The sequence below is a fragment of the Periplaneta americana genome, chromosome 5 (genome assembly GCF_040183065.1).
Source record: "Periplaneta americana isolate PAMFEO1 chromosome 5, P.americana_PAMFEO1_priV1, whole genome shotgun sequence".
In the NCBI taxonomy this organism is placed as follows: domain Eukaryota; kingdom Metazoa; phylum Arthropoda; class Insecta; order Blattodea; family Blattidae; genus Periplaneta; species Periplaneta americana.
In genome coordinates, this window is record NC_091121.1 from 121,839,020 (window position 1) to 121,866,145 (window position 27,126).

The following is a 27,126-nucleotide window of genomic DNA, read 5'->3' on the forward strand; positions in this document are numbered from 1 at the left end:
GCGCTCAGTCTATAAGAAGAAACCTCATAACAGCGAGCTCTTTCAAACAGAATGTTGTAAATTTTTATTCAGCAGCAGCAGACTACATTAATGAATGGACACAAAATAGAGGGTGGACCGCTCGAATGCACCTAATTTCAATTGTATGTGACTGATGAACGGTTGAAGATTTAACCTTACGGTAACGTTTATGTGAAAGGAAAACTCAAAAAGTTTCGAATCCTGTCGGTAGATGGTGCGCAGACACGGTTTCTTTTCGTAGATTGTATTGATTGTCAAAATGGCGGCACCATAGAAGAAAACGCAAACTGTGTTGTGATATGCGGAGTTTAAATCAATTGTTAGAGTTCAAAACGAGTATCGGCGAGTGTTTAACCAGATGCTCCAATTGCTAAAAGCATTAAGAAGTGGTACGATACATTTTTAGCTACAGGATCGGTGTTGAAGAAGTATGGTGTTGGTCGTAGAACATATGACGAAATGGTTGCAAATGTTCAGGGCGCGTATGAGCGAAGCCCGCGGAAGTCATTAAGAAGAGCTTTGCAGGAACTTCAAGTTCTAAAATCACATTGCAACGAATTGTCCACAAACTTCTCAAACTGTATGCTTACATAGTGCAGTTAATGCAACGTCTGGAGCCGAATGACAAACCCAAATGAGTGGAGTTCGCCAATATGATGCTAGACCATCTTGGCGCTGATCCTGACTTAACACCCCTTGATTTCTTTCTCTGAAGCTACGTCAAGGATAAAGTGTACGCCACCCCAGTCAGAGACCTTTGTGATCTTCAGGAGCGCATCAGAAGACATGCTCCAACGTGCTTGGCAAGAAATCGTTCATCGCCTCATTATCGTCACTGTGACAGTTGGAGCTCACGTAGAGATATGGTGATGTGCATATCAAAACTTGTTGAGTTTTCCTTTCCTATAAACGTTACTGTAGGTTTCTTTCTTCAACCGTTCACCAGTCACTTACACTTGAAATTAGGTACATTTGATCAGTCCACTTCTATATTTAATGTCTGCAAAAATGTAATGGATTTCAATAAAGTCTTTGTCATTTAGTTAGACTGCTGTCAAAGACTGTGCAACTGAGGTGAATAAAATTCTTCCAAAAACAACATATCTGAAGATAGCCTTTTCCAACGATTTTAACCATGTTAAAATGTATACAGATGAAGAGATAATGAAGAAATGGGACACTTCTAACAAAAACTTGATTAACAAGTGGAATGAAATATTCTCTCATTTCAAGGAGGAAAATATTTCTTATAAAGATATTGAACTTCTTGTTACTTTTTGTTCTAAATTGGTGGGCTCTAATGTTTCAATCGAGAGTGTTTTCTCACTGATGAACACACTTTGGACTTCTGAGAAGAATAATCTCCAGATGCAAGTTGTGAAAGCAAGTCTTACTCTAAAGACACATTACAGAAATGTTTATTATTTGGAATGCCATGAGTTGATCTCCAAAGATAATCAATTTCTTGAAAAGATTCACTCATTGGAGAAGTACTGCAGCCAGGACCGCTGACAGGTTTTATGGGCCCTGTGCAACATTGTGCTCGGGCCCCATTGAAAAAAAAAAAGTTAAAAATGACAAGTTACCAATTATTCTGGCCATAATAATTTTTTGCAAAATAAATAAAAGATAACCCCATACACAGATACGAATCTAAAAATATAGGCCTACACTTTTGTCACACTAAAAACTTTTAGCAAAACTTCACATTAGCACAATATATTATATTCATCACGCTTCTTTTTCAGTAGGGCCTACATAGTATGTTTCGTGACGAAACTTTCGTCTTTTCGTTGTCGTTAGTTTCGTTTAGTTTTCATAAAACACTATTCTTAAACAGCTGTAATTTCTGACTTGCTGACCAACAACAACAAACAACTCTCCTTGACTTCATTGATGCAAAATCATCAATTATATCATCAAAATTTAAAGACCTAGCAAGATCGCCATCCAGACTAAGGAAGTTAAGGTTACTCAGTCTTTCTTGACACATTATTAATTTGAATACATTTTTATTTCCTTCATTTTGTTTGAATTTGGTGTGAAATTGAACGTTGCTAGTGAAGGTGCAGAAAATAAACCACTCTCAAGCCCGTCTGTTCAGATTGTCAAAAATGAAAACAGTTCATACTTAGAAGTGAATACTGATGGTTGTGGCTGTCTAGAAAAAAATTCTGATAACAGTAGATTTGAATCGGAACAAGCAAACAATAGTAAAAATGATGCGTTCATATGTGCAAGTGAAACAAATTTACACACACCAGTTCCTAAATCTGAGTCATGGCAAGTAACATGCGACCTTGGAAAACTAAAAAGTGGCAGACAAATTGTGTTATTGAATGTGTTGTTCGAAAAATTACCCCCAACCTGCCTATTAACCTTCTAAGTGACGGAGCAAGAGCCTTTCCAATATTATTTTCCAAACTCCAGAATGAGGAATGTGTTCCCAGAGAGTGGCTAGTGTGGAGTGAAACAAATCAGTCACTGAACTATTTTCCCTGATTTGTTTCACTCCACACTAGCCAGTCTCTGGAAACACATTCTCCATTCTTGAGTTATGAAAATACTGTAATACTATTTTTGGAAAGGCTCTTGTTTTCGAACAACACATTCAATGACACAATTTGTCTGCTACTTTTTAGTTTTCCAAGGTCGCTCAATTTCACACCAACTTCAAAGAAAGTTCTACTCCCTTTCCCAATATCTTCCAAATTTTCTGGGTCTCCTTGCGCTTCTCAGCTCCCGACTTATGCTTCTACTTGTCCATTGTCCACTGGTAACACTAATGAGCAGAATTTACTAGAAAAACGACAACGAAAAGACGAAAGTTTCTTTACGAAACATACTATGTAGGTCCTACTGAAAAGGAAACGTAATCCTCCAGCTTGGATTTGGGACAGTCCATTAGCATATTGCTGTGGGCCAGCAAGGGTTGTTAGTTAAGAGGGCAAGCCAATTGAACGTGTTTGGTACAAGCGACGGAAACATATTTCAGGCAAATCCCGGAGGCCTCAAGTGTCGTGTCGATGATTGTTAACGTCGGAAACCGATATTCTATTACATAAAAGTTAAACATTTACATAATGAAGTGGTAATTTGTATTAATTCTAGGCTAATATTGTTGGTTTATATGTCAGATTCATGTAACAAATGTTCTTACAAAATTTTATCTGTGAATAATAAAAAGTAATCAGACTCAATCTGACGGGCATTTCTGAAATGTTAAGCTTCGTTGCATGGAGCAAATAAATGTATGTTACGAATAAGCATAATTTTAATGAAAATTGCTATTCATACTGCATGTTTTGTATATTTATGGTGTATAGATATTTTCGCAAAATGCAACACAAATCTAGCAGGCACATAAAAGAACCTGTTAAATATTCTTACAGGAGTCGTCCATACATAATATTTCATTACAGAACTGATAATGAGGCCACGAGGTCAAGTAATTAATATATTTTATGAATACTGTGAAAGTTTAGTACTCTCTGCGTGGATGTCTGGAGAATCCCATAAGCATGATGTACACTACACTTGTAAGATTACACATAGTGTATGTAACTGTATCTATATATAAATATATGGTAGGCTAAGAAGTAATCTCTCATATCTGTAAATTTGCAATTGAATCAAACAAATGTTTTGAAAATTAATTTTTCTCAGAATAGGCAAACTTTTTATATATGTTTCTGCTTTGCAAGATCTTCTACTCGATGACAAAATATTAGTTAACTGCCCAATTCTGTGAACATAATAATAACGTAAGTAGTTAATTTAAATAATGGTGTACTTAAACTAAATGGCAATTTTCGTAGATATAAGATATCACCTCTTAGCAGGGGCATGGCAGCTACGTTGCCAGTGTTGCCACCAGCAACATACAAAAAATAGAGATTAAGTATATTCCTTATTATATACTTTCTTAGTTTGTATTTTCTATCAACAGTCTAAGTCCACCAGTTTCCCATAACATGTCAGAAAAGATATGGTTACCATCTGGTGCTGAAGAATTGAACTGATACACAAAACTTCAATGTTTCCGATTTACGCCACAAGTTGCCTGAAGTGCTTCAACAGCACACTCACCAAGGCTGGGTGTCATTGGATGCCAGTGATCTTCAGTGCCATGGTGAGACTGTGACGCAATTATTTGCCAGAAAGACATAAAGGCAAACGTGTTATTCTGGCTACCCCTCCACTCCCCAAGTATGACTTCTAAATTTACTGGTGTAGTATTCTCCTATGATTATGACTGTGTTATAGAGAGCCTTTTAAACCGTTCTTTAGGATCACGTACCTTTAGTGACAAAAGTAATATTATTTTGAATGACAGACCGAATTCCTGAATTAAAAGACTTGAAGACTAAATCACATGGAGGTTTCGAAAGACATTTCAATGTACTCTGGCTCTGTGGTAGTGCAAAATTATCACGACTCTTTTGCTGGCAGTGTTTACTTTTTTCAAGTGAGAAAAAAAAATGCCTGAACTAAAGATGGTATCAAAAATATGGATCATTTCCGTGTGCTACACGCATGTCATGAATATTCTAAAAATCATGTTGCATCCGTTGTTTCTCTAGCACATTTTGGCAAAACGAAAATAATAATAATAATAATAATAATAATAATAATAATAATAATAATAATAATAATAATAATAATGGTTTATTTAACCTGGCAGAGTTAAGGCCATATGGCCTTCTCATTAAGCGAGGCATTTAAAAAATCAACAGAAAAATGCAATGAAGTTGTGAAAAGGAACAGATATGTAATGTAATAAGTGCAGTGTGTTACTTGGCACAGTAAGAACTTCCATTTAGGGGTAGGGATGAGTCCGATAGCTCTGTCAATAGGGGCAATTATGTGGAATTTTCACAGCTCCTTGTTCAAACTGATGACAAATTAGACTACCACCTTCATACTGTGTTTTCTGAAACATCAAATGACATTCAGAATGACTTAATTGAATATGTTTTTCGCGTTTTGATTAATGAAATTCAAAGGGAAATTAGTGAAACAAGTTTTATTGCCATTATCATGGATAGGGTTCCTAGAAATCTAAACTAAACAACCAGGGACACTTTCAAAATTTATGGCGGGAATATGGAACAATGATATTTTTACGATATTTTATGCTATATGAAACCAGGGAGCACATTTTTGGTAAGTAGGCAGGCCAACATATGCACGTATTGAAATACCAGTGGATCTAATAATATAAAATAATTATAATTACAGGATAGTATAATGTAATAATATAACAGTATAAGAAGAAAAAACTAACACTCGTATTAGGCAACTGTATTGTTCTAAACCAAGCATTAAATTTATATTACTTATATCGCTAACAAACGATAACAGAATAAAAATGATAATTTTAATATTATATCGCTAACGAACAATAACAGAATACAAATGATAATTCGAATATTATTTATATCGCTAATGAACGATAACAGAATACAATTATTTGAATATTATTCACGTCTCTAAAGAACGATAACAGAATATAACAAATTATAACTTGAAAAAAATATATATATCAATAAAGAATGATAATAGAATACAAATGATAACTTGAATATGATTTATATCGCTAATGAACGATAACAGAATGCAAATCATAATTTGAATATTATTCACGTCGCTAAAGAACGGTAACAGATTATAACAAATTATAACTTGAATATTATATATATCGCTAAAGGAACGATAAAATATAAATAACTTGAATATTATTCATACCGATAAAGAACGATAACAGAATATATGTAAATGATAATTTGAATATTGCAGTATTTATATCGCTAAAGAAAAATTAAAAAAATGAAATGAAAACCTGAACAAGGCCCGAACTCACAACCTTAAAATCATTTAGCGAGCTCTCTACCGCTGGCCTACGAGGCGTAGATATGGAATGATTCCATAGTTCCGGAACTGCTTGTAAAAGCACATGCATCGTGTAACATCGCCGTGACCCGAAGTGAACTTAGAAAGTATTCACTGTTCACGAGTGCGGCCACTTTTTTTTTGACAAATGTACATTATATACTATTAAAATTTAACCAATATCTGCAAGAACTCCCATTAGTTAGTGTAATATGAAATATTACTGTGATGCAGAAAATTTACGAAAATCCCATCTAAATGATATGATTGCTACATATAAATTATTTAATGTTGAATTTTGTGATCATGCAATAAAATCATTTAACATTATCAAGTTAATTTGGATATCACTGAATTGTGGCTGGTTAATGAAATTCTGCTCACTGATCATTCTTATACAGCTATTTGTTGAATTTTATAGGAAATAAATGGAAGAATCCCGTGAAATATTGGATCCAACAACATCTTTTGTCACTAAAATTTCTATTTAGATTTAAATACAGGCCTGTAGCTTTCTTGATGTAAACTTGTTCCAGCTTTGTGTTGTTTACATTTTATTTTTAGGAACAGTTGTGTGAGTTGGACACAGTGAAGGATGAATTGAAACTGGAAGTTACGGCAGAGGAGAATGAGATTCTTGCTGATAGGTGAGTGTGGTCTGCGAATATTCTCATTGTCATTTTTTTATTTGCTCATTAAATTATAACCTATGGCATTAATTTGTAATCAAGTTTGGAATGGAATGTTTTGGTTATGTGTTAGGAATGAGTGGAAAAAGACAGCCAAGAAACATGGGCAAATGGGATGCACTAGAGCGACACATAAAAGATAGACCATGGAAAACATAATAGGACGAAGTTTTGAAGTGAGTGCGAGATAGTTATGCCGGGAGTACATAAATGAATATCAGAGTTTTAAAGATGTATGATTTCTTCCACCTGCGTTATAAAATAGTAAACCATACACGGGGGTAAAATGTGGGCACTCCTTGTTACACATACCAACTAGTAGTCAAGTTCTTCCCACACTCTGGTCAGCATATTAATTGATGTAATGGCTGCAACAGCCAGAACAATCCTATGTCTGAAGCCAGATAGGGAGGCAGGTAGTGGTGGCACATAACCCGCTCTCTGACGAGAAAGAAGTCACATGGGGTGAATCCAGGGAATCTTGGAGGCCACCTAAATAAAGTCCCGTCTGATCGTGATGACTGATCCAGCAATGGTTAAAAAACTTCAATCAGCCATTCCCGCACTTCATTAAGAAAATGAGGAGGTGCACTGTCTTGCTGTCAAATGACGTTCTGTAATATATTGTACCTTTTATTCAACAATATATGTGACTTTTATTTACCCGTCAACAGTTGGATTCCACTCAACACAGTAATCGTTAATCCACGGAACGAAAATTACAAGTCACGTGTATTATTCTGACGAACAATAATGTACACCTAATTTCAACTAATGTTCACAAAGCACTATGTACAAAACAAAACTGTCAGTTCACAGTTCATTCACCTTGGCTAGTCCTAGCTCACTCACTCAAGTTCACGGAACATCGAACCCCAAGCCTTCCAGACACAGTTCACTGCACTTCGAACCCAAGACTTCCGGATACGCCGCACTCGCCTGGACGCTACCACAATTGCGGACCTACTCAAGTTCACTGGACGTCGAACCCAGGTTCACCTCGCTCCAAGGCTTGAAGACTAGCTTGCACACTCACACCTGACAAACTAAACTGACTGACTTCCTCACACACTAGCCTCCTGTTATTTATTAAATCACACGTTCACGAATCTTCGGTTCGCGTAGATTTGCGAAACGTCGAGAGGATTGCGCTTCTCGAGGCTTCCTCTGCTTTCTGCGCACAGTTGCAGTCTCTTTTCTTCCCCTCTCACTTCGCACCGCGGCTAGCGTCTTGCAGTTTTCCTTCTCCTCGCCTCGCACAACGCCCCAGTGCCCACCGAAGCTCGAGATCGAGCCTCAACTTCCTGCGCCCTCCCTTCTACCGGACGCGCGCGCGACTACCGAGGCAACCAGACACCAACAGAACATTCCAGACGAGTGCCATATTGCTCCCTCCGTAGGGCTGTACGTCCCGGACAGTCCCTTGGTAAGCCACTAGACGGCCCAGGTGCACCACCATCATCTTCCCTCTGGGTTGTCGCTGGATGCGGTGCACCACGTCGATGATCCGGGCTACCACGCGGTAAGGTCCATCCCAGGCACGCTGCAGCTTCTGTGACTTTCCTTTGGTCCTGGTTGGTCGATACAGCCACACCAGGTTGCCCTCCTGGAACCCCGCAGAGTTGGCTAAATTGTCGTAACGCACTTTCATCCTGTCGCTGGCCATCTTGAGGTGCTTTCTGGCCAGTTGATGGACTCCATTCAATTACTCGGTCAGTTCTGCCTCGTAGTCAGTCGCTGGCTGATCGGCGCTGGGTGGCGTGCCAAACACCAGATCACAGAGCAGGCGCAGCTCTCTCCCGAAGACCTTGTTTGCTGGTGTCATCACTATTATATCGTGGACCGAAGCTCGGTAGGCGAAGAGGAACAGTGGGACTCTGGCATCCCAGTCTCGCTGATGGTTGGACACTACCTTCCGTAGGTGCTCTTCCACGCTTTTGATGTAGCGTTCCACCACGCCGTGAGACTGTGGGTGGAGGGGAGTGGTCCTGGTTTTATGCACTCCCAGACGCTCGAAGAATTCTCCCATCAGGTTGGATTCGAAGTTGCGCCCCTGATCACTATGCAGTTCCCGGGGCACACCGAATTGGCAGATGAAGTTGTCAAGCAGTGCGTTTGCCTCCGTCGAAGCCTCTTGGTTGGAAATCGCGTACACCTCCGGCCATTTTGTGAAGTAATCCATGGATACTAGCAGTTAGCGGTTACCTCTATCTGTGACCGGGAACGGTGCAGCAACGTCGATGACGGTTCTCTCCAAAGGAGGTCCCACGTTGTACTACTGCATGGCTCCCCTGCTGCGTGTCCTTGGTCCGCGACTGGCTGCACATCATGTGTCGCATCTTCGGCACCATTTTTCGGTGTCGGTTCTCTGATGCAGCCAGTAGAACCTCTGCATTAACTTGTACAGCGTCTTGTTGGCTCCCAGGTAGCCTCCAGTCACGCCACCATGAGTCTCCAACAGCATTTCCTTCACCTTGCTCCTGGGTGGGACAAGTTCTATTCGGGTCCTACCATCGGCCGACTCCCAATCCTCTTCGGGATACCGTCCTTGTCCGTCAAGGATTCCCACTAGGCCCAGTAGCTCTTGTAAGTGTTGCCACGGTTGGCGATATCGGCCCACACTGATCTCTGGCCGGACTCCACATCACGCAGTACCTGTCCAATGTTTGGGTTCTCCAACTGCTCACTCCTTATGGTGGCTATATCCCATCCTGAGCTCGGCTGAGCGGCGATTGCACGGACTGCGTGAGCACCATCTCACTCTTCTACTTTCAGGCAGTATTTGCAGCCATACGGGTACGGGTGTCGTGATAAGTTATCAGCGTTGGAATGTTTCTTCCCTTGGCTGTGTTCGGAGGTGACGTATTCCTGCAGACGTTGAACCCAACGGGTGGTCTGCCCCTCCAGATTCTTGAAGCCCAGTAGCCAGATGAGTGCAGAATGGTCTGTGCTCAGATGGAATTCCTCCCATACATAAATTTGTGGAAATGCTTCAAGGCTTACACAATGGCAAGAAGTTCTCTACGTGTCACGCAGTAGTTTATTTCAGCTTTGGAGAGTGTTCGGCTGAAGTAGGCAGTCACCTTCTCTTGCCCGTCCTGTTCCTGAGAGAGTACTCCGCCAATGCCAATGTTGCTAACGTCCTTGTCGAAAGTGAACTTCCTTCCAGGGATGGGTTATCCGTGTACAGGAGCAGTGCAGAGCGCCTCTTTCAGCGATTGGAAGGATGACTCAGACTCATCCGTCCACTGGAATTGTCGTTTTTCCTAAGTCAGCTGGTTAGATGCTTGGCGATGTTGTCGTACTCAGCTACGAATCTTCTGTAATAAGTGCAGAGGGCTAGAAAGCGGCGCAACTCTTGCTTGTCCCTCAGAATCGGCCATCCCCTGACCCCTTGCAACTTCTCCGGGTCCGTGGCCACTCCGTTGCTCCCTACTACGTGCCTCAGGTAGCTGATCTTCTTCTGGAACAGATGACATTTTTTCGGGTTCAACTTCTGCCTGGCTTGTAGTCTCGAACAATTTTATTCACGATCGACAGTTGTTCGCTGAAGGTCTTGCCGACCACGATGACGTCATCAAGGTACAGCAAAGAGTTGTCGTATGTGAGGCCTCTCATTGCGGACCGTATTAATCTCTGGAATTTAGCCGGGGCGTTGCAGAGGCCGAGTGGCATGACGGTGAACTGCCATAGTCCCCTACCTGTAGAGAATGCCGTTTTCTCTGTGTTCTCAGGATGTAACGCCACCTGGCAGTAACCTGACTTGATATCCAACATTGAGAACCACTCTGCTCCTGCCAGGGTGTCCAAGGTGTCGTCAATTCGTGGAAGGGGAAAGCAGTCCTTGGTGACGTCAGTCAAACTTCTGTAGTCCACGCAGAAACGCAGGTCCCCATTCTTCACCAGCACTACAGGTGATGACTAAAGGCTGTCGGATTCCTCGATGATGCCCTTTGCTTTCATACTCTCCAGTTGGTTCTCATTCTCCCTCTGTTTAGCTAGAGGGACACGTCGAGGAGTTTGATTGGATGAGCATTTCCGGTGTCGATGTGGTGCTGATCTTTTTCCGTTCTCTCGTAGTCATTTTCAGATAGACTGAACACGTCCTGAAACTCTGTCAATAGGTCGTGGACTTGTTTTCTTTCTCCTCTGCTTAGATTCTCCGCCAATTCTCGAGCCAACTCTTTCAGTCATGCGTCTAGATCTGGACGTGGTCTGTGATGCTCCTCGTTATCTCCCAGAGACTTCACGGACACTACCGGCTCGACACTACCCTAGTATAGTTCCACTAGCCACCTTCTTGTCCCGATTGGTGACATTAAGGACTCTCACCAGTACAACCTTCTGATTGGGATTAGGGATCGTGCCACATAAACCCCATCTATCGGAATGATTTGCGAATCGAGGAGCAGGTTTATCTTAGGCTATCCATTCAGTCGTGCCGTCACCACCATGTCAGCCTGCTGAAATTATCACCTGATTCTCCAGTGTGAGTCTGCTGTCCGTGGGTTGGTCTTCGGCGTCCATCAGGAACACTTCATCCTGGCCAAAACGGAGGAAATGGCGCCAGACGTCCACCGTCGCGTCGAAGATCCGCATGGCGTCGAGTCCCAGGTTGACTTCTTCAGTGATGTTGACTACGAACACCCACATCTCTAGTCTCCTCCATCCCAAAGTCAGATCCAGGAAAACCTCTTTTTGGATGGGCTAGCTCTCGCATGAAGCAGTACGAAGCTCATCGGCGTAGCGGCGTCCTCCGAGATAGGCCACGCACGACTTCTCGCCTGGCGATAGTGAGCGACGGCCCGGTGTCTACCAGTACTCTGCAGGGACGGCCTCTTATCCATCCATTAGCAATCAGCCCATCGTCGCGTCTTCTTTTAATCGTCTTCAAGAGCAACCGAGAGGATGGTGATGACGGCCCCTTCTAGTTTTCCTGTCTGTGGCCACATCGGTCACAGTCCCCCAAATATCCTGGTTCACCGCAGGACCAGCAAGTGGGCACTCCTAATGTCCGTCGCTGGAGTGACTTCGGATGACGTTCCTCGACGTCGGCCGCCGCGACGCTTCTAATCCGGTGCGATGCCGAGACGTTTGCCGTCAACTTGGCCGCCTCCATCCTGAGGTCCGCCGCGAAAGCGTTGTTGATGGTGCGATGCTGAGCCAAGAGTAGTTGTCTGATCTCGGGGTCTCGAACTCCACTGCTTAAGGTGTAGGCCTCCTCTCCAGCGACGAAGTTAGGAGGTAGGCCCCTGAGGGCCTTATGGGCCAGTTGTTCTTCCGCCATCGTAAATTCTTGTATAGACTCGCCTGACTGTTGGTCCCCCCTTTTCAGTTGGCTCGTAAATGCTGCCGCAAGTTGATGGTCAACATAACGTCCCTCCAAGTCCTACAATATCTCTGCGGCTGTTCCATCTTCTGGAACGTTGTAAAATATCTCCGACGCCTGGCCCTGAATCGCGGTCAGCAGCTGGGTAGTCTTTTCCTCTGGCGTCCACCCATTATGTACCGCGGTAGTCTCAAACTGGCGTCGCAAAATTGCCCAAGACGTCGTACCGTCGAACTTCGGCGTTTTGACATTTGAAATTCTAGCTGAGGGCGATGGTTCCACAGGGCCACTATATGGGGTCCTTAATTCTGTTGCCGTATCTTCCATGGCCCGTCGAACCTCTTCGGCAACTATCTGTTTATGTTCTCTAGCCTGGCGGTCCACTAATGCGAGTTTGTGCTTGTTTTCCTCAGCATTTTATCTAGCTACTCACTCGTCTGCTCTTGACATTGTTCGAGAGAGCGAATTTTGCCGTCGAAATGGTCTACTTTTTGTCTTAGTTCGGTCACTGCTATATTAACAGTTCCGAAATTCTCGTTTAGTTTGTTCAAATCGACTCTGAGTTGATCTTTCACAATGGTAACAATTCCATCCATGTGCGTCGAAACGCTACCAATTTGCGTAGTAACATCATTTTTTACTTCACTTATGTCGCCTTTCACTCCACTTATGTCATTTTTCATGTATGCTTTTGCTTCAGTTATGTTATTTTTCACCTCACTAATGTGCTTGTTCATGTCCGTGATGGCTTGCAGGATCTGCTGTAGCTTAGGGTTATCCATTATGTTATTATATCCATCCACCTCTGGCACCAAATGTATAGTTTATTCAATAATATGTGTGACTTTTATTTACACGTCAACAATGGGTATTCCACTCAACATAGCAACACAGTAATCGTTATTGCACTCCACTGAACGACAATGACAATTCACGTGTATTATTGAGCAGAACAACAATGTACTCCTAATTTCAGCTAATGTTCACAAAGCACTATGTACAAAACAAAACTGTCAGTTCACAGTTGTTCACCTTGGCTAGTCCTTCTGGCTCACTTACTCAAGTTCACGGTATATCGAACCCCAAGCCTTCCAGACACAGTTCACTGCACTTCGAACCCAAGGCTTCCGGATACGCCGCACTCGCCTGGACGCTACCATAGCTGGGGACCAACTCAAGTTCACTGGACGTCGAACTCAGGTTCACCTCGCTCCAAGGCTTGAAGAAAAAGCTAGCACTCACACCTGACAAACTAAACTGACTGACAGTCTCACACACTAGCCTCTTTTCATTTATTAAATCACACCTTCTCGAATCTTCGGTTCGCGTGGCTTTGAGAAACGTGTAGAGGATTGCGTTTCTAGAGGCTTCCTCTGCTTTCTCCGCACAGTCGCAGTCGCTTTTCTTCCCCTTTAACTTAGCACCGCGGCTAGCGTCTCGTAGTTTTCCTTCTCGCCTCGCACCACGCCCCAGTGCCCACTGAAGCTCGAGCCTCGCCTTCCTCCGCCCTCCCTTCTGCCGGACGGGCGCGCGACCCCCGAGGCAACCAGACACCAGCAGAACGTTCTAGACAGGTGCCACAATATCCTGCAGCTCACGAGTCATTGTCATCTTAGACAGTGGTACTGCCAAGTGACGGGATGAGTTAACAACTTTTTGCAGTTCTTTCATTGTGGGATACAAACGCCTGTTGCTGCTTATATAACCATACAAACCTACAAGCTCCTATATTGTTTGTGTAGATCCTGTATATACGAGGTTTTATGAAAAGAAACTGGACTGGACCTAGAATATTTTAAACACTTACTTAACTTAACCTTGGTCTCCATCCCCTTTGAAGTAGTCTTCTCAAGCATTGTTCCCAGGAAATTCTTGTCCTGTACCTGTTGTGACTTGACCTGGGCTGTACAACAGTGTCAAAATATCCCTCCAACGTCAATTTAATTTTTGGAACTGGAAATAAATCACAATTAGCGAAATGCGGTGAGTATGAAACATGCAGATTTCCTGTGATAGTGTTTCCTGACAAATAGATAGTCGTGTGTGGGAGACATGGCCTATTGCAGGGTCCATTTCCTCTCTAGCCACAGTCGGGTCTTTTGTGACGAACATCCTCATGCAGCCAACACAAATGTCATAGTATAAGTCTGTGCTAATTGGCTGATCAAGAACAACAAATTCCACGTGCAGAAGGACCTTGATATCGAAAAAACGAACAATGATGAAGTTTTTAAACAATTATAATGTATTTTCTTCTTCTGACGTGTTATCTTCTTGGATCTCGAAGATTGTGGAGTCTTTGATGAGTGCTGTTTGGACTCCAGGTCGTGGCCATAAACCGAGTCTGTGATGTTCTTTTATCTGAAGATAGTGTCATTGATCTGTTGCCAGAGATCTTCGCAGATGGTGACACAAAGATTCTTTTGCCCATCAGGCAACAGGCTGGAGACAAATTTCGCTGTGATGGGTGTCATGTTCTGATCGTTTGTCACATCGCCTGAGCTCAAGCAAATGAAATGCAACATGTGTCGGCAACTTCTTGAATCGCTACTCGACGATCAACTCCATTAAATAGTTGTGCTTGTGTGGAGTCCAGGCTTCTTGTCTTCCTCCAGTGATGTTCGATCACATTTAAGACGAGAGTGTGATTCAAATCTCCGATTTGAGATCCTGGCTTCGTTGCCATAGCACTTCAAATGTCTCTGTGGCAGATTGCGCAGTTTAACACATAACTTCACATTCGCTCTTTGCTACATTTTGAAGTCAATTTTATAATCTCAGAAAAGTGTCACAAAGTACTGTGTAGCATGTGTCACAGTGCACAGAGTTTAAAGCCTCTTCACATACTGATTCGTCACAGTCAAAGCTATTTACGCTACACTGACACCAACCCTAAGCATCCAGTAGAATTCGCTTTCATTTTGAAAGCATCTCATAGAAGACACAAGATCGGCAAGCCTGGAGGTTGCGAATAGCAATATGTGATTTGCTATATAAAGCCTTGGTTTTTCTGAACCGACGCATGCGACGTGCGAGGTGCGAGGCCCGCCTCGCACAAATCTGGACTACATGAGAGATAATGAGTGATTTCTATGGCTGCGAGGTGCGCGATCTGCGTAGGTTCGCAGAGAGGCCTCGCAGCGTCGTCTCGGACCGAATCGCGCAGCCGGATTTGTGCGACGCGTGAACTGCGAGGCCTCAGCAAATGGCTTTGGATCTAGAGGGACGAAACAATGGTGGGTGGTAAAGAAAAGTTGTAAATTCACATTTTTTCACTCCTTAAATTTAAAGGAATTCACAACTTTTCGATGATCGGTTCTATCTCCCTATTCAGGTGAGAAAAGGAGGTGAGAAGGGTAGCCTACATGTCGGAATCATTATAAAAACCTGTTCTACTTGACTAACCAACAATAGATTGCAAAGAGCGGAATATAAAATACGTAAGAAATGAAAAACGAATCTGAGGGTTCACGAGAACGGATATATGAAGAAAATACTAACGTATCTAGAAAAAACTTGAAATTAGATACTGTGCATGTAGCAGTAAAACCGTATTCATTCACTGACAGTGTTCTTCCCAACGGCAGATCTTTCACTGCAAATCTAGCATTATTCAATCTTCCATATTTTCTGCCTTCCTCTTAGTCTACTCATAGGTTTCAAATATCTTATGTTGTGTATCATCTGGTAATTACTTCTGCTCCGAACTTCTTTTCCCGTTCACAATTTCTTCCAGTGCATCTTTCAGTAGGTAGCTTCTTCTCAGCCTGACCCAACCAATCTGTTATCTGTTTACAGCAGGGATGTTAAATCGGCTGTATTACATGCTCATACTACAAGCAATACAAATCCAACAAGATTCACTTTACAGCAAGATAAAGTGCAATTATCGCTCTTAAGGAAATGTTGTGCGGGTTCTTGAGAGCAGGCAGTGCAGGCGCTTTGACATCCCTGGTTTACAGCTTTTTAAATGAGTCCAGTACTCAGAGAACCTCCATTCACGTCCACGTCATGGTTCCCGTGGTTACACTGAACAACAAATTTTTACTTTTTGTCTTGCTCCGAAACAAAAATAGGTGAATATTACTAATATGTGTACCCTAAATCTGAATTTAAAATCGAAGTTGCCCCATCACATACTATTTTCCGCGGAAAATTAATTAAATGTTTTTTATGAAAATCTTCTTGTTTTTAATTTTTCACTGCTTCTGGTAAAATGACAACACACATGGGATTCAAAACGCCTCATAATACTTGAAAAATGTGTACTGGATACAAGCATGATGTTATATAGTTGAAAGCAGAACAAAAATAAAAATATTAATGCATATAATGAGAAAAATTTCGGAATTTGAACTTACATTAAACGAATTTTCTGGATCACTTCTGTTTATAACTAGATCTGATACTCTCTTTTACAACGAACCAACAATAGTTTCCAAGCATCCTGGATGATGATCTTCCTTTATATCGTCTTTCCATTTCAGATATTTCTTGATGAACTCTTTTCCCATGCTCATCGCTTACCACTCCAAGGTTAGAAGAAAAGAAATTCAAATGAGAAAAAGTGTATTTTGAGAGACATATTACACCCCATTTTCTCATATGTATGTGACATGGTTTCCATAACAAGTTCTATGTAGTTGTCTGCCTTAGAATTTCCAAGGAAATTTCAGCATACATCTTTGAAAGCACGTCATGCCATTTTTCTGTAATGGAAAGTTTTTCCTCAAACAAAGAGTCAGCCATAACTTTGTGAATTTGTGGACGATGAAAATGCCCTCTTTTAATTTGCTTTCACTCAAACTGGTAAACTTTTCTTGTAAATACTGAAAACCACAACCTTGTTTATTCATTGCGTATACCTCACGTTGAACTGTTCTGAAATTTACTGAATAGAAGGGACCAATATCTGTTTATTTATTAGGAGTACAAAATAAAATGCCAACAACCATAAGGAACCGGAAATAAGTTATAAACTCATAAAATGCATTAGCTTTAGTTTTGGTTTATAACCTACAACCCGAGCCAGATGTGTCCTGGGACAAGGCTTATCGAAAAGTGAAATCATAGTAATTATATCTCAAAAACCTTATGCGATATGAAGGAAAGAGATGCATTTTCGGATTCAGCGCACAGAAAACCATAAGGGACACATTGTTTTAAGTCGGAGCAAAATTCTTGTTGTTCATTGTTATAGCAAACGGGAGAGAATGAGAGCTTGGGTCCGTTCCTCACAAACTGGAATCCCCTGGTATGGGATCATACCTAGATAGAAAAGCAGGAAGGTTTAGAGGCCTTAAGGTAAGAGTCCCACCACGAAACTCACTCATTGAGGGACTAATGCCCTATTCTGAGGATATTTTCAAATACTCGAAATTTTCAGGCAAAAAGTCGGAAGCGGTGGTGAGACCAGCTTTTAATCAGCGTTCAGTCTGAAGCGGAACAGACGAGAAGGCCAATCCAAGATAATTAATGATGAGGATAGTGATGATGATGGAGGAGTAGGGAAATAGTGTCTACTGGATGCAAATAACCGTGAATCTAGTAGTAGAATAGCATAGGGAAGCGTAAATCTGTAAAAAAAATGTGTAAAAAACCGGCAATCATACTTCAGGAAGGTTTAAACTCGGTCGAAGTTTTCAGATGTCCCCATCAAGCAACCAAGTTTAAACCTCCCTAACGTGTGCTGAGCTATCTTACAGCAATATTAAAGCTAAATAGAAAATATTACAACGCCCTTTCACGTGATTCGTTTCGCAACTGGAAGATGTAGGTTAGTTTATTTTACGGCTCTTTATCAATATCTTAGGTTATTTAGCGTCTGAATGAAGGTGATAATGCCGGTGAAATGAGTCCGGGTACAGTACCGACAGTTACCCAGCATTTGCTCATATTTGGTTGAGGGAAAACCCCGGAAAAACCTTAACCAGGTAACTTGTCCCGACCGGGAATCGAATCTGGGCCACCTGGTTTCGCTGTCAGACGCGCTAACCTTTACTCCACAGGTGTGGACCACAGATCATAGAAACTACAGTAAGTACATGGGTTGATTGGAGAATGATAACTAGTTAGCAGGCAAATATGCCGCTTCAATCCGTGGAAAAGAGTGGTCAGAAAGTTGGTTATAGATATAGTAAATGGTTGGATTATCTACAGAGAAATACATGGACGAGACTCCCTGGACCTACTTAGAATCCGATGATACTTGGCTGTTCAATATCTCAAGATTTTTCGAACTGCAAGAGAATGGGGCGCCCTATTTCATCATCTCGAGGAGTGAAATTTGATATGAGGTTTGATAATAGAGGTCATTTCATGGCAAATCGACCCTCTCAGAAATACTGCCAGATGGAATGGTGTAAATGCAGACCAGTAACATTTCGCAAGAAGTGTGATGTAACTCTGTGTCAAAGATGCTTTGAGCCTTACCACACTCGGTAAAGAGAGATATTACTAAAATAAATGTGTTTCATTATTGCTGCAGCATTGTACTGTTGCATTAAATACTAAAACCGTGATAAATAAATTTATTTATATTGGTGTAAATATTTCTTGTTATAAAACATTAAATATACAAAAAATATATTTACTTTATTGCAAATGAATACGCAGATATCATAAGTGCCCAGTGGTCTATTTATAGACAGGGTGATATTCAACTACTTGATGCACGGCAGAAGAAACAAAATATATTCTTGACATCTTATGGATTAAATTTATGAAATAGATACATTCTTTTAGTTTTTTAAATAAAAATAATTTGGGCTTTAATGGGTTAATTAAATACAAAATTCTATAGAAGAGGTCCCTTGAGACTCCAAAATAACTTTTGAATTTTGTTTCACTATCAATCAGATGGTGGTTTACAAGAATATTGTATGCACCCTCGCTTTTCCTATTCTTGAAGATATCACTGTCTTGACCAAAAGGAATGCAGGATCATTTCCTCTTCATCATTATCTTCATCTTTCATTCAGCATTAGCAAACAGGTGACGAGATCCACCATGCGCTCAGCGACTGATCCACGCGATCTCGCAGCCTGAGAAACCACAGGCCACGCAGCGTCATTGCGAAGATGGTTCGCAGCGGCAGCCTCGCATCTCACAGGTCGTATGCGTCGGTTCAGAGAAACCATGGCTTAAAGGTTGCTAGCAGTACGTGATTGTTACTGATATGAAGGACTCATCATTTTTTGATATTGAAATGATGCAAAAAGTATTAGAGTTTAAACTACGATTACTACTAACCACTACTGCCGTCACTACCGCCACCACAACCACCACCATCTTCACCACAATCACCACTGCTGCCCCCACCATCACAACCACCACCACTGCTACCACGACCACCACAACCACCACCATCACAACCATATTACAACCACTACCACCACTTCCACCACAACCAGCAACACCACCACCTCCACCACAACCAGCACCACCACGACCACTACCATCACCATTGCCATCACTACATCGGCCACATGACGCAGGTATTACTTTCATGTCTTAAATATGTTTCCTTTTGAATAGATAATTATGTTCTGTATTTGCAATATCTTTGTTTTAGACTGAAATTACCCAACACTTTGTTTTATTCCATCTTACTGATAGTTAAAGTAGCACGGTGTTTCTCAACTGCCAGGCTGCTGTGGCCCACCTAGCATTAATTATACTGGACGGTGAGATATTCTCCTGGAATTTGTCACTCTACTCTTCTAAGCATTTTTCACTAATAAATGTTTTATAGTGTAAATATTCTTAGGAGAATAATTTTCGTGGTTGTGTCAAAAAGCGCAGACCCAGATCGTCTCTAAACTCTAAATTCTAAAATCGAACTAAATAACCTCTGTGTAGCAAATGTCGGTGACCAAGCGACTTTTTTTTTCTTAATGATCTGGAAATTTTCAGACATAGAAAGCTTTCAGCATTCAGGAAAGAGAATACCATTGTTCATGACCAGTCATAAAAATTGCTCGCAAGCCAATTACAACAGTGGATGGTGAATTCTCTGTTTTCAAAACTGAACGAAATAACATTAACGTTCAGAGTTTGGTTGCACACTTTGACGAAATTCAATCCATATTCTCGAATCAGAATTTGCATGCTCTTCTCATCTCCGAATCTTGACTAAAGCCTACATTATCCTCAGCGACATTACACCTAGATGGTTATACGTTATTAAGAAATTACTGTTTAAATATACAAGGGGGCTGTGTTGCTGCATATGTTAGATCAGATCTCAATTCCAGAATAATACATACATCTCCTGGCGAGTATGCCGGAAAACCTGAAATGTTATTTGTACAAGTTTCGACAAGCTTTCAGAAATGTCTTATTTGTGTAATTTACCAACCCCCAAAGATTAATGATATTGCAGATCGAGAGATCGTTGTTGGAATTCATCACAGATTATGAACACGTCTTAATAATGGGTGACTTTAACACAAATTTGTTAGCCTCTGATTCGAACTACATACACTAGACATCTATTGACCATGTTCCAGGCTCCTGATCTAGCAGTCATTCCCTTTGAACCCACCTACCATACCCAATCTTTCGAATCCCTATTAGACTTAATTATTATGAAGAATGCAGACAAAGTACAAAAACATTGACAATGTTCGGCTTCGGAAATTTCGTACCACGATATTATTTATTTAGTACATTCTTTGAAGTGTCCCAAGCCCACACCTAAACTCATAAGGTACCATGACTTGAATCGTGTTGATGAAACCCAACTACTTGAAGACGCAATAAAGATTCCCTGGGACTCAATATGGACCTTACATACTGTTGACGAGAAACTTGTTAAGCTAAATGAGCATATTATAAATTTATATGACAAGCATGCTCCTATCAAATCTAAACGCGTAAAAAGGACACCAGCACCATGGATGACTGCTGACATACATAGTATGATTATGGACAGAAACGCTGCATACAAAACGTTTAAGCATGACAAGACAGAAATCTCTTATAATTATTATAAACATTACGTAAGAGAACTACTCAAGCCATTAGAAACCCAAAACTGAGACATTTTCATAACATTGAAGGGAGGAGCTGGCCCTTCCAAACTGTGAAGAAGCTTACGGACAATTGGTTTAGGAAATCCCAGGATTCAGATAGACAGTGTGCCAGTTTCTCTTGACGAACTAAATGACCATTTTGCAACTGTACAGTCAATAACCTTGGATAAGGTCGACAAACAGCAGACAGTTCACGAATTATAAATGACTCCAATTCCGAATAGAGAAGTATTTTTCTGCACTTATGTCACAGAAACTGAAGAGCGGCAATAAAACGTATTACTTATAAAGCTGAAGGTGTGGATAATATTAGTATAATATTATTGAAGAAAATATTGAACATAATACTGCCGACATTAACACATATATTCAACACCTCATTCATAACTTCTACCTACCCGAACCTCTGGAAGAAAGCTTTATCTGTCTGATCCCAAAAATTAAAACCCCATTATGTGCAAATGATTTCTGTCCAATTAATATCCTACCTGCTCTGTCAAAAGCTCTGGAACGTATTGTTCACAAACAACTAATGAACTATCTAACTGAACATGCCTTACTGGACAAATATCAATCCGGGTTCAGAAATGGACATAGTACGACTAAAGCACTACTAAAAACGAATGAGGATATACATGAAGCCACGGATGAACGTAAATTAACATTACTGACATTACTTGACTTCAGTAAGGAATTTGATACAATTGACACGGACCTTCTATTATGTAAATTAAGACTTCTGAATCTTTCTTGAAGTTCTGTTACTTGGTATGAATCCTACCTTCGCGAACGTCAACAATGCATCATTGTAAGCGATTATTCTTCAAAATGGTGTGTCGTGAATCTGGAATTCAACAAGGATCAGTTCTCGGACCTTTACTCTTCATGATTTATATTAATGAAGTGACTAAAATGATAAAACACTGCAGATATCATATGTATGCTGACGACTTGCAAATTTATTTCCATTTCCACCCTGACGAGACTAGTGACGCAGTAAATAAAATAAACGAAGACTTCAATTCGATTTCACTGTGGACACACAAATTTGGATTAAGGTTAAATCCAGAGAAATCGCAAGCAATCGTAATGGGACATAATAAATTGTCTACGAACCACTCTTGATAGTAGTACTATACCACATATAATATTGAATGGAATTATTGTTAAATACAGTGAAACAGTTAAAAATCTTGGCATTTTTATGGATGGCGATCTAAATTGGAACATTCAAGTAACACAGACTTGCAAAAAATTTTTTTCTCAACTTCACTCCTTGTTTCATATAAAAGAATTTCTACCACTTAGTCTAAAAAAGAATCTTATTCAGACGCTTGTAATGCCCCATTTTGATTATTGCGATTCCTTGCTAACTAATGTAAGTTCACTCTTAGCTGAGAGACTACAATGTGTTCATAATGTGTGCATATGATTCATCTGCAATATTCGTAAATTTGACCATGTAACACCTTCCCTCCAGTTACTTTCATGGGTGCGTCTGAAGGAACGAAGAACAATACATTCACTGTCTCTTCTGTTTAGAGTCATGCATACTTCTACTCTGAATTATCTCTTATTGCGCTTTCAATTTCTTACAACTCTTCGAAACCGGCATCAAGCACTTTTTTCTATTCCTCATCATAGACCGTCTTTATACTCATCCTCCTACACTGTGGAAATACCTTGCAATCTGGAATTCGTTACCTAATGATGTCAGGGACTGCCGGACTTTATCACAATTCAAAATTAAATTGGAAAATTTTGTCTTATTTAATGCTTTTTAGGTATTGCTAGAAGTGTTGATTTGTGTTTTTGTTGTTTTTTTACTCTAGATTAAAATTGCAAGTTTCTTATTTATACTAGTTAATTAGTTAGGATACAATTAATTATGATACTTAATCACTTATTTAAAGTTTGTGTGACTGCAACCTGTGTATATTTTTGTGTGGCTTTACTTTATTTATAGTGTATTTTTTTCCTTTTTATTTCTATTAGTGTATTGTTATTTCTGGTGGTGTGGAAGAGAAGGCCTGATGGCCTTAACTACACCAGAATAAATAAATGAATAAATAAATAAAATAATGTAGATGTCAGTGACCAATTAGCTGGGAAATATAAACAAATCTTTTCACTTAAACTGAAGATAAAGGCAGGCTGCATCCAGTTCTCGATAGTGAATAGCCCACTGTCTCTTTGCAAGTTCGCTTTGCAGTGTGTAAGTGCTTGTTTCAAAACCCGAGTGTCGTAATTTTTTTTAAAGTAATAGGCACACAGATTTAAATATTAATTTGAATAAAAGGCAAGGGACTTTGCTTAGTTTTTGTATTAAGAATTTTCGTACTGAAGATGTCTGTAACGCAATAACTAGTGATATATCCATCTCAAGTTCACAGAGTGATCGCCAGAATAAGCTAAAGGAGCAGACGAACACATAGAAGAAAAAGTTTGCGTTCAGTCATAAGTACATAGGTAACTACTTAAAATTTGGATTCATACAATGCCCCGACACTGAGCAATTGCCATGACCTCAGAGTGTCATTTGTGCTACAGTTCTGGGAAGTGAAGCTATGACACAATCCCGACTTTTTCGAGATCTCAACACAAAACATTGGGATTAGTCAACAAACCCATTGAATTTTTCTTGCGTGAAAGAGATGCACTTAAAATAGAAAAAAAAAAAATTATTTCCCAAGTTTCAACCACTGGTACTCTTTAAGTCTTAAGATTACGTACACCATAATTATTAATACTTATTTTGGTTAAATGTAGGAACTTCAAAAAAATTGGAAAGGTATTTGCAAGTAAATTTGTTGGGATCGGGCCCTCTTCTTATAGAACAAGAATTTACTGGGTTGCGGTCTCTGAAAGATTGAGAACTACTGAAGTAGCAGGTAATTAGATGTAGTATTGTAATTAAGAATATCCTGCCCTACAGTTTTTACCCACAACAAACATTCGAATATATTATAGATTCACAACAGTCAGAATTTTATTTTGTTTGAACAATGGTCTGCATTGGGCATTGAAGGAAATGCCTGTAATAATGATTAAGGTTTTTTTTTTGTTTTTTTTTGTAAACTAAGTAATTTGGGAATACCAGAAATTTCTGCAAATACGAATCTCATACAGTAATAAGCTATTGAAGAGAGCAAAGTATGATATTCTTAAATAAGGTTTGAATACCAGAGTTTTCAATTGTCTTATTAGAAAAATAAGCCTAGATAATTTTATACATAATCAATCTATCTAATGATCTCAAGTGAATGTGGGATCGAATATAAAACCAAACAGTTTAACGTGAGTCTGTAGTCGAACAGTCGTGGTTTTTTTTTAAAGAAAATAGTGTTTTCTGCATTTTATTGAGATTGAAACAAATCATTCACGTGAAACCAAGAAATGGCATTGTGTAATGACTCGTTCATAGAGTTGGTGAGCAAAGACAAATCATTGCCGGAACAATATAATTATGTATTATCAGCAAACAAAACACATTATTTGGCAACATTACTGGGACGATCATTAATTACCGCTGCAAGGAACAATAGGGGCCCCAAAGCAGAGTCTTGTAGAACATCACAGAAGTGGCTTCAGAAAGAAATACAATTGTAGCAAACTTTTTGAAAGAAAGGTTTAAATAATTCCAATTCAAATGTGGATACAATATAGCTACATAGTATACAAGTTTGGAAATCAATATGTTACGGGATATGCAATTGAAGGTCTTATCACACAATGTGACCGTAGTACTATTATATCGTTCAAACCCATTAATAAAATATAAGATTTTTAAGAGGCATATTGGTCCGACAAGTTAGCATATAAATGAGTAAGTATAACAATCCATCAATAACTGTCTTTTTAACCTAATAAGTAATACAAGAAATTACATTAGGTCATTATAAATCAAATATGACTAGCGCTTTCGCCAATTAAATGGCATCTTCAGGTCTAATTAGCATATGGTAATGCTTTAAGCATAAAGACGTAGGTAAAAAGCAACATAATAAAATATGATGAATTGCATGATGTGAAATAATTAAAACAATATTATATGAATAACTGTACAATCACGAAATAATATAATAATAATCACTTCAAAAGCATAGTGGTTATAGTGATTGAGCCTCATACAGAGTCTAGATGTTAAAATACAGAATCCATGCATTGAATAGAAATTAGTGCAGCTTAGAAGTATAACGGTTAAAATGGGTAAAAATGTTGCAGCAGTCATCATGATGCAAAAAATGGGCAGCATGTTATGAATTTGTAAGAATCAATAAAAAAAGTGTTTAAGTAAGAAAAGTAAAATATACGGAGCAAAAGGAAGTAATCTAACAGAATAAAAGTTACAAAATTTGAAGTTGTAGGAAGAACCGATGTTACATGGCCAGTTGCGTGGTGTTGACTGATGCATTGACATATGAAAGAACCACATCATGATGTAAGTGGAGGGGAGTACGTGTTGCAGTAAGAAGAGCTCCTATTGGCCAATTTGAATAAAGAGTTATTAGGATTAGGTAGTTGTTCATTAAGTAAAGAAATATTATTACCAAGGAATTTAGCTATGTAAAATTCTTCTGCAACTAAATTGATATTCCCGTTGTTGATAGGTTTTAAAATTTGTAAAGCATCTGACATTTTTTGAAGTTCATGGTTATTCTCTATTAAGTGGGATGTGAATTTTGATCTATTACGTCTATGACAAAAATCTGCTTTATGTTCTGAATATCTAGTTTTGAAATTTCTTTTAGTTTGGCCAATATATTTCTGTGTGCAATTCTTACAATGCAGCATGTATACTCCATCACTAGCATATTTATCAGAGTTATAAATATTATTAGGGATAACATTATTAAGTTTGTTACCAGTTTTGAAGGTGACTTTTACATTTTCTTTCTTCAAAGAGTTAAGTAACTTATATGACACATTATTGTAGAAAGATATTACATTCCAATATTTAGGTTTTTTATTATCTGTTAAAGCAGTAAGTGTGGTATCTGATTTCTTATTTAGGAGGGATTTCCTTTTGAAAAGAAGTCTATCTATCATTTTCGTGTTAAAACAATTTTCTATTGCAAGCCCAACTATGTATTTGTATTCTTTCAGATAATTTTTCTTAGAAAGGGGAACTTTCAGTAATCTATCAATTAGAAATGTAAGCGTCCTATGTTTATGAGATTGAGGGTGACTAGATCGATTATGAATGGTGTGAGTAGTATTCGTGGACTTTCTATAAATATCATAATCAAAATTATTAGATTTTCTAATAATTTTCAAATCTAGAAAATTAATGGATTTGTTGGTTTCGCGTTCAAAAGAGAATCTCAAGTTGGGATGTAAGTTACACTACTCAACAAATTTGAACTTTTTTTCCATAACATTAATAAAATAGCCTGATCTTAACTAATTTGCATGCGCTGAACATGAAAATGACAATGAAAAGTTCGTAACACGTCACGTTTTTGTGTTATAGATACTTACTTGATACATTAAAAAATCAGGATTTTTTTATCTATTAAAAATTACTTTGTTCTCATTTATTGTGGGAAAATTTCCAGGGGTACCTTAGATATGATAAAACTGATACATCAATAACTGACCAGCTATTAAGACTTATAAAAACCACTCTTCGTCCTATAAAATAGAGAAAGATAAGGAAATATCTTCATTTTTTCTCTTATGAGCACTGGAATCTTCCCTTTTTAAAAACTAGCAATAATCGCTCATCATCTCTGGATCCCATATTCCTTGATACCATTGCTCCATTGTAGCAATGTCTTGGTGAAATCGCTCTCCCTGTTCATCACTTACAGTCCCAAGTTCTCAGGAAAGAAGTCCTAATGTGAATGTAAGAAGTGGATCTTCAGTGACATATTAATTGGGGATAATTTTCTGCCTTGTGATTCCCTAAAAACCTTTGATGCAAAAGATTTCCATGCTGGTAATTCCTTGGGGGTTAAGTTTTTTCTAAAAAATTCTGTCCTTAAAAAGTTTTTCAATTTGTGGACTGACAAATATGCCTTCTTTTAATTTAGCGTCACTGATTTTAGGGGACAGAGTCTTTAAGTGTTGAAAGGCTTCTCCACTCTTATCTAGAGCTTTCACAAAATCTTTCATTAGCTTTAGTTTTATATGCAGTAAAGGAAGAAGTAGGTACTTT

The 27,126-nt window shown here is 39.4% G+C and overlaps 2 protein-coding genes across 12 annotated transcripts in view; one reads left to right on the top strand and one right to left on the bottom strand.

The window, feature by feature from the left end:
- The window catches only part of LOC138700129 (zinc finger protein 235-like), a 196,137-nt gene that overhangs the window by 154,238 nt on the left and 14,773 nt on the right, over positions 1-27,126 (bottom strand). The window lies entirely within an intron of this gene.
- The window catches only part of LOC138700126 (zinc finger protein 235-like), a 345,990-nt gene that overhangs the window by 68,583 nt on the left and 250,281 nt on the right, over positions 1-27,126 (top strand). For all 11 annotated transcript variants that reach the window (XM_069826471.1, XM_069826470.1, XM_069826468.1 and 8 more), the window contains one exon: positions 6,478-6,560. In XM_069826471.1, the coding sequence (XP_069682572.1) occupies positions 6,478-6,560 (83 nt within the window). The remainder of the gene's footprint in view (positions 1-6,477; positions 6,561-27,126) is intronic.